Below are 8612 nucleotides of genomic sequence, written 5' to 3'. Positions count from 1 at the left end.
ATCGTAATCTAATGGATGATCTAGCTCTAGTTGTATTTCATCGTAGTTTTAAATGTTAGGAATCACGACCTCTAGACTGGTATGATATTATCCACTTTGAGCATATGCTCTCATGGTTTTGCTTTTGCTTTTCCGAAAAGGTCTCATACCAATGGAGATGTATTCATTTTTTATAAACCTATGATCATCCCCTTAATTAGCCAATGTGGGACTCCCTCCCAACAATCCTCAACAATCCTCTCCTCGAACAAAGTACACTATAGAGCCTCCCGTGAGACATATGTAGCCCTCGAACAGCCTTCCCTTAATCGAGGCTCGATTCCTCTCTGGAGCCCTTGAATGAAGCATACCCTTTATTTGATACTTGAGTCACTTTTGACTACACCTTTGAGGTTAGTTCGACACTTGAGGATTCTATTAACATTACTAAGTTAAGGGCACGACTCTAATACCATATTAGGAATCACAACCTCCATAATGGTATTATATTGTCCACTTTGAGCATAAGCTCTCATGGTTTTGGTTTTGCTTTTGCTTTTCCCAAAAGGCCTCAAACTAATGGAGATATATTCATTACTTATAAACCCATTATCATCCCCTTAGTTAGCCAATGTGGGACTCCTTCCCGACAATCCTCAACCGTTTATGCTTTTAACCATCATATACACTTCGCAAAAATGCAGTAAGAGATTTGACTAGACGTTAGGAATCACAACCTCTGTAATGGTATTATATTGTCCACTTTGAGCATAAGCTCTCATGGTTTTGCTTTTGGTTTCCCCAAAAAGGCCTCATACCAATGGAGACATATTCATTACTTATAAACCCATTATCATCCCCTTAATTAGCCAATGTGAGACTCTTTCCCGACCATCCTCAACCATTTATGCTTTTAACCATCATATACACTTGGCAATGCGGTAAGAGATTTGACTAGACGTTATGGGTTAAAAACTTGTATTTGTGTCCTTACTGAGATATTACGCATTAGACAGTTTTAGTTGTAAGAACATGTTAAGTGACCTGCCTGCTTTAAATATGAACATGTAGAGCTTGTTTTAAGTTCATTCTTTCATGTTTTTGCTGGAAAACTTGAATGTTTCAAAACAAATGCAATAAGTTGCTTTAATTATACTGCAAACGTCGATAGGGGACGACCAGTTTGACTCGATCTATCCCATGTAATGCAATTGCAGGTGTAAATTCCATCAGAAATCGATGAAAATACGAATGAACGATCGAAAGGTGTCTCTTTCAGCTGAAGAAAGGTCATTTCATTGCTTAAACTGCCATCCACACCTCAGTTATTTGCATATAAGGTTACTTGTGATTGTGAACTCTTTGAGATTGTTCATTCTTTCATGATTAAAGTATATGTTGGCAGAGCATTCACACTTCCATTGCTTGTTCTTCTTTTTAGTTTGGTGGGTGGAAAGTTAATCTGACAAGCTTGAATCATGTGATGGAATGGAAGAAGACAAGTTGTTTTTAGGTAGAAAAACATGTAAAATGGTCTCTATGATTTGATAACGGGATTAAGACGTTGAAATCACAATGACCAAATTTGCAATTCAACCTTTTTTCGTTAGAATTTAGCTCCTATAGTTTCAAAACTTAGAAATTTTGCTCGTGTAGTTCGATAAAACTGTCATAAACAAGGGGATTTATGAAGATTTTATCAAACTATAGAGACGGTTTACAAAAGTTTATCAAATTATATAGATTAAATTCGAATGCTCTCGAAACCATTAAAACCAAATTTCTAATTAAAGGGACGTTTAGAAGGAGCTGGCAAAAACGTGATGTATTAACTTCTAAGATGAAGATGCTTTCTTGTACGATAAATATTTCGGTTATATTATAGTCCAAATATATATATATATCCCAAAGATCATTGCTTGAAGCTTCATTTTGCTATAATTATTTTTAATCTTAGCTTTATTCCTTTTCTATCAACTACTTAGTTAGGTTTTGTGTAACAATAAACTAACTATTAATTTAAATTAATTCCAAGTGGAATTAGATTATAGTGGTTCTAAGGATTGACCATATACACATTTCCTAAATAACCCAATATTAAATAGCTTAATGATTTTATTTTATTATATAGTTCGTTAAAATATATTGACACGTTCATACTTTATCAAAGATTATAGGAGGAATTTTTATAAAAAAAATATTTAATTTATCTAGACGGATTCTTTGCTTGAAAATATTAGAAACCAACGCGTAAAAGCAATGATTAATATGACATAAATTCTTATCAGCCACTATGTTATGAAATCGTCGTACTTTCAAAGTTTTTATTTAATATTTGACTTTTTCATTTTTTAATAAATTAATATTTGACTCTTCAATTTGTTTCTTTTTAAAAATATTTATTAAATAATTTCTTGCAAATACACAAAAAAAAATTATTTAAAAAATAATTTTTATATTTTAATTATGGATGAAAGTGGTTAGAGCCATGTTCACACTTATGCCTATTTTTAAGGGGACACCCTTTTTCCCCAAGTAATTAATTAATTTTTTATATAAAAAAAATTTAAAAAATAGTAATTATTAATTTTATTTTAATTATAATTAAGAATAATTTTTTTTACTGGGGGAGGGGTAAATTTACTGCTAGTTTTAGTAAGAATCCCAATAAATTAATTATTTTGGTATTTAATATTTAAAATTCTATTTTTAATCAAATAATTCATTTTTTTTTTCATTTGCTTAGTTGCCAATTTTCAAATTAAGGCTGCTTTGACCTTTTTAGTCTCCTCTTAAAGTTTGGTCAAACTTAACTCTATTTAATTTTATATTTAGAAATTGCTTACTTGTTTTTTTATTTTATTTTATTTTAAAAATTAATAATAATTATAATAATTATGTTTTAAATTATATATATATATTGAAAATTATGAATAGTGTTACAAGCTATTCTTGGGATCTTGGGAAACCGTAAAAAGATTAATAATTTATTTATTTTTATCTCGGAAGATTTGTTGATAATTTTTTTTAAAAAAAGGGATTTAATGGGTTTTTGTAGAATCCTACGGAAAATTGCAATCCTCACACTTAAAAAATCAAATATAAACAAAAAATAAGAAAGGCAGAGGCAAATTACAGAGGCAGTGAAGAATTTTTGTGATATCAAAATTCTCTCAAATCCCAAGGTCAGTGAAATCTCTTCGATTGTTCATCATTTTCTGGGTTCAATCCGTTTCTTTGTTTACAACCCAGATCAAAATTGCAATGATCCTTCATGTTTTTTTTTTTTTTTTTTTTTTTTTTTGATCATTCACTTTTTGTTTCTTGGTTCATCGAACTCTACTTTTTGCTTCTTCTTGGGTCAATTTCGATTTTCTCACCTGCTGTTTGGTTGCTTGGAAAAACAGAAGAAACGTCGAGAAATTATTTGGTATTCATTGGTTTTTGTTGCAGTAGAGACATTTTCAAATTAAAAACTTAAACTATGTTACTTTTAGTTCCATTCTCTATTTGAATGTCGGCTTTCGTTTTCATCGTCTCGTTTTGAGATTTTGAGGTTTTATTTTCGTTTCCGTTTCAGCATTTTCTTACCAATCTATTATCGCTTCAATGCGAATTCCAAGTCGTTCTGTTCCGATTCTACTGATTCTTATAGTTTTGCTTGATTGTCTGTTTAGTTGATGAACAAAATTCCAAATGCTTTCTATCTTATTGTTGTATTCTTGTTCAGCAATCCAGATTCGAGAGACGATTGTCTAATCGTCTCTTAAAGTGAATTATATTTATTCAAACGTTTCAAGATTTCAATTGCCTTTTTATGTTCTTGTTTTTGTTTAATCGTTTTATTACATATGAAATACTCTCGTTTGTGTTGTTCTCTCTAATTTCGAGCACTATTCGATTATATACGAACAGAAGAACTTCTGGAAATCTGTTTATATGTCCTTTGGATCAGTTTGAGTAATTTCATTGCACATTTTCTTATTTTAGTTTCATTGAGGTAGAATTTTGTGTTGTAATTCTCAAGCTTTTTTGCTGTTTCTCCTTGAAATGAACAGATAGTTTGCTCAGGAAATCAGTTCACGCATCAGCAAACATGAGATTCAGGAAAGGAAGCAAAGTGGAAGTGCTAAGCAAGAAGGAGGTGCCTTCAGGCTCGTGGCGTTCGGCTGAGATTATGTCTGGCAGTGGTCACTATTATACTGTTAGATATGATAAATTCGAGGGTGGGAGTAATCAAACTGTTGTCGAGAGGGTATCTCGTAAGGCTATCAGGCCTTGTCCGCCTTCTCTGGAAGTTTTAGAGAATTGGATCCCTGGCGATGTTGTGGAGGTATTCAATGATTGTTCTTGGAAAATGGCTACGATTTCTGAGGTTTTGGGGAAGAACAACTATTTGGTTAGGTTACTTGGTTCTTCTAGTGAATTCAAGGTCTGCAAATTCGACATTCGGGCAAGAAGATCATGGCAAGATGACAAATGGGTTTTGATGCACAAGGTAGGTAGCATTTTGTTGATCACTTTTCAATTATAGCTGTTTCTGTTGTTAAACTGTCAAATGTTTTTAAAGAAGTTTAAAATTGCAGACGTGCTAGAAGTTATTGTATATTGTCTTGGTTTCACTTCACTGTGTAACCGCCCAAGCCCACCCCTTGCAGATATTGTCCTCTTTCAGCTTTCCCTTTTGGGCTTCCCTTCAAGGTTTTAAACATATCTCAAAGCCATACACCGGGCAGTGTGCCAGCGAGGACGTTGGCCCCCAAGGGGGGTGGATTGTGAGATCCCACTTCAATTGGAGAGGGAATGAAGCATTCCTTATAAGGGTGTGGAAAGCTCTCTCTAGTAGACGCGTTTTAAAAACCTCGAGGGGAAGCCTGAAAGGGAAAGCCCAAAGAGGATAATATCTGCTATTGGTAGGCTTGAGCTGTTAGCTAGTTCTTAAGTTTTGTTTTAGTTAAAGTCCTTCAATATTTAGTGTGGTGTATCTTCTCTTTTTACGATTTGAGAACAATGTTTAGTTGAATTTTAAATTTATTCAAAATTGAAGCATGTGTGCTTAATGTTCTTTTCTTTTTGACTGAGGGCCCAAAATAGCGATTAAAAGCAATACTTTTCCCTCTCCTTCATGCTATGTCGTCTCATATTTTTTCCAATGTTACTTGTGCACACAGAGGTCTGGCAATCGTGGCGATGATAGCAAAGAAGATGCGAATGCAAGTCCTAGATTTTATGGTCTGAGCTCCCAAATTCAGAAATTCCAAAATGTTCCCAACTTAGACACTTGGAGAAGGGGATCAAACTATGAGTGTTCTCAAGCTGAAACAATGGGTAGAGCTGGCTTGAAATGTAGAACGTTGAAGAAGAAGCAAAGGTATCATAAAGTTGTTGCTCGAAATCCATCCACGTTGCACGAGCATGTAAAATCACTAGTTATCCAAAGAGGTATGCTGGGGGGAAACATTGGAGATGCTTTGGATAGAACCATCATTTCTGAAATGAATTGTGATAGGAAGAAACAAATGGGCGTAGCTTACCATTCTTTTGCAGAAAACTTTGAACTAAATGATGCTGATAGAGCTACATGCTCTGTTGGTAGTTGCAGTGTCTCTAACAGCGATCACCGTGGGTTACGTTGTCGAGTTTCTATTGGCCACAATGAAGACACAGATGGTTCTACGGGTGATGCCGAATCTTTTTGTCATTTGGGATACAGAACTGACAATTTTCTTCTGCCCAGAGACGAGCCATTGGAAGCTGAAATCCATAGGTTAGAGTTACATGCCTATCGATGCACTATGGAGGCATTATATGCTTCGGGTCCTTTAAGTTGGGAAAAAGAATTATTGCTTACCGATCTACGTCTATCCCTCCATATATCAAACGACGAGCATTTGATGGAAATAAAAAACTTAGTTTCCACAAGTATTTCAAGTAGATGAAAAGTAAAATGCACTTCTCTTCAAGTTTTAAAATTCTTATCTGTAGAATTCAATGATGATTCATGTGATTGTCCCTCTAATTGTAAAAAGCAGTATGAGATGTTCTTCTTTTATTATTTTACAACAGCTTGTGGTCTAATTTTGTAGTGTACAAACAGCTTTATTGAAGTTGAATTTATATTAGCTCATGAAAGTGTTGTGTTCTTCTCGTTGTCCATGTGTTCATACTATTACGGATGTTTATTTTGTTATATGCACAAGTCGGTTAAAGAAAAACGGTATTGTTACAAAGTTTTCGAGTTGCTTTGGATAGTTTTTGGATCGAATCTTTTCTTCACCTTTTTCATATGACCTTTTGCAGAGTCTATCCTGCGATAGCTTTATCATCATCATTGTACCACTTGGAACTCTGCGATATTTCACTTGGGAACATAATCGATGCATTTGTTCCAGTGTTCGCCACAGTTCTAATTGTGTAAATAAGATTCTCCATTCTCTTTGCATATACAACATGAAAGTTTTATTTACATTTCTTGTGAAGATGCATTGATTTCAGTTTATATGGGTTATTGCATCAATGCAATCGAGGACATGCTTGAGCCCGACATCCTTCTGCCTGTGGAGGATTAGACTCTTCTTCACGTCGGGGGCTGATCGGTCTCGTTTCTCAATGGTTGAAGTTTGAAAGGTTGTACTTGAAACCTTAACACTTATATATAAATGCACTCTTTTGCTATCAACATGATTTTGTTACATTTGTTAATTGTTGACACGAAACGAGGCAATGAACTACTTTTACTAGTTTCATCTATTATACGTAAATCCGTTGATTCTTGCTACATGTCTCTGTCTCCAGGAGATCCTCATGAAAAAATCTTCAAAAAAGAAAAAAAGAGATAGAAAGAGAGAAAGCAGCAGCCTAGAACATTGTTTCTAGGATCTGCAGATAATATTGTTTCACTGACCCTCATGACATTACGAACTGTCAATAGTTTAGATAAGAGCGTCGTGTACAGTATTCTAAGTCAATGCATTTGATTTTGTCTCTAAGCGGACCGAGCTACCTGATAGATAAGGTAAGCTTGTGAAATGCTCGTCTTTTATCTTTTAACGACCCTGGTGGTTAGGTATTGAACGTCATGTTTTTCACTGGATTATACCTCTACATCAGTTTATATATATACATAATGATTCAGACAAACATCTGCTAAAGAAGGAGAAAGAAGCTGACAATTTTTTGGTAGGTTTTTGAGAGATATCTACACATCCATGTTCACTGTTATGTGTACACAAAATATTGTGTATCTAGCTATCAATTTTGGCTTTCAAATATGATCATATTACTATCATAGCGCATCTGTTTCTCTTTGATGAGAATGTTGACTTAAAAGTCAGCAACTCCGGATTTTGGGGGGGGGGGTNACATAATGATTCAGACAAACATCTGCTAAAGAAGGAGAAAGAAGCTGACAATTTTTTGGTAGGTTTTTGAGAGATATCTACACATCCATGTTCACTGTTATGTGTACACAAAATATTGTGTATCTAGCTATCAATTTTGGCTTTCAAATATGATCATATTACTATCATAGCGCATCTGTTTCTCTTTGATGAGAATGTTGACTTAAAAGTCAGCAACTCCGGATTTTGGGGAGCGGGGGGCCGGGGTGAGTTTTTCACCGTGGTAAATTTGTATAGTGCAGGATTCAATTATGACCAGACAACCCGACATAGAATACAAGATCCAGGTAACATAAAAGTAATGGTTTCTGTTTATTCCTCATGCATTGCATGTATATGTTTTTGCCCTTAGAGTAAAAGGAAGGTTACTTGAGAAGGCGTGATGGTGTTCTTATGTGCATTCTGCAGAAATATCAAGCTAGAGATGTATCGTTCGATCTCGGCGTTAAAGCGAGTGTAGAACTTGTCTCAAAGCTGTGGGTGGATTTCCCCTCATAAGATGTGAGCTTTGCTCTATAACTATCATGCCTGGTTTGAACATTTGAATCCAAACAAGCCTCATCTCATTATTAGCTTTTACTTTCTTAATTACTCTTCCTGTGCTGATCATGCCTGCTTTTGAGGAATTAGGAGTACCGCTGTTCATAATTGAGTTGCAAGTACAAATCACATTCATTTGTTGTTCTTTTGCACAGATGGCATCTATCACAATGATTTTTCCTCCTGTTTTTTATTATTTATTTATTATTATTATTATTATTATTATTTTTTTTCTGTTCTTCATCTTTACTTGTGGTTCAATTTGGCATTATTTCTCGACCCCGAAAATTCAGAATCTTGAGTATTCTTTTAGGATGAGCATTGTAGTAGCTGTTTGCTTTTTTGTAAGGTATAGTACAAGAATGCAAACCTTGTTTCTCAATTATTCTGCTATCTGTTTGAAAATTTGCCTGCATGAAAACAAAAAACAAACAGGGTTTTTTTTGGTACTGATTGGTACTGATGGGGCAGCTTCCAGTTTTTCTTGCTATCATCTAGTGAATTGGTCTAAAACAGTGTGTTCCTGGTAATTCCTAGGTGACTTTCCCATCTGGTTGATTGTTTGAACTCAAGACATCTTCTGAAGTTTTCATGTTAGTTTGTTTGATGTCGTGAGCTCAAAAAACATGTTCAAATAGGTTTGTCTTCGAACATTTAAAATTTTGATTCATTTCTATATTTACTACCAGCAGA

At 34.5% G+C, this 8612-nt stretch overlaps 1 protein-coding gene and 1 long non-coding RNA gene across 9 annotated transcripts; both read left to right on the top strand.

Moving 5' to 3' along the window:
- The first annotated feature begins 1197 nt into the window (after positions 1-1197).
- LOC111798926 lies at positions 1198-1595 on the top strand. Its single transcript, XR_002815740.1, has 2 exons — positions 1198-1319; positions 1421-1595. It is a non-coding gene; the product is annotated as an uncharacterized LOC111798926 (long non-coding RNA).
- A 1410-nt stretch (positions 1596-3005) lies between these two features.
- Positions 3006-8119, top strand: LOC111799186. 8 transcript variants are annotated; one of them, XM_023682617.1, is made up of 6 exons: positions 3009-3164; positions 4038-4477; positions 5151-5746; positions 6280-6606; positions 7622-7666; positions 7788-8119. In XM_023682617.1, exons 2-4 carry the CDS (start codon positions 4076-4078, stop codon positions 6395-6397), a joined length of 1116 nt encoding a protein of 371 aa, XP_023538385.1. In that variant the 5' UTR covers positions 3009-3164; positions 4038-4075; the 3' UTR covers positions 6398-6606; positions 7622-7666; positions 7788-8119. The 8 variants fall into 8 exon arrangements, with proteins under 8 accessions (XP_023538381.1, XP_023538385.1, XP_023538384.1 ...); XM_023682616.1 differs by having other exon boundaries at positions 7622-7677; XM_023682620.1 differs by having other exon boundaries at positions 3014-3164; positions 5151-5421; positions 5582-5746; positions 7622-8119.
- The last annotated feature ends 493 nt before the right edge of the window (positions 8120-8612 follow it).

Source organism: Cucurbita pepo, chromosome LG07, assembly GCF_002806865.2.
Source record: "Cucurbita pepo subsp. pepo cultivar mu-cu-16 chromosome LG07, ASM280686v2, whole genome shotgun sequence".
Taxonomy (NCBI): Eukaryota; Viridiplantae; Streptophyta; class Magnoliopsida; order Cucurbitales; family Cucurbitaceae; genus Cucurbita; species Cucurbita pepo.
The sequence above is the reverse complement of the archived record's forward strand: the minus strand, read 5'-3'. Positions and strand labels throughout refer to the sequence as shown.

Bases quoted from the DNA above. Each gene is read 5' to 3' on its own strand.
- LOC111799186 (XM_023682613.1), top strand. From the start codon at position 4,076: ATGAGATTCAGGAAAGGAAGCAAAGTGGAAGTGCTAAGCAAGAAGGAG. The intron at 4,478-5,150 runs GTAGGTAGCATT...TTGTGCACACAG, and splicing joins AATGGGTTTTGATGCACAAG to AGGTCTGGCAATCGTGGCGA.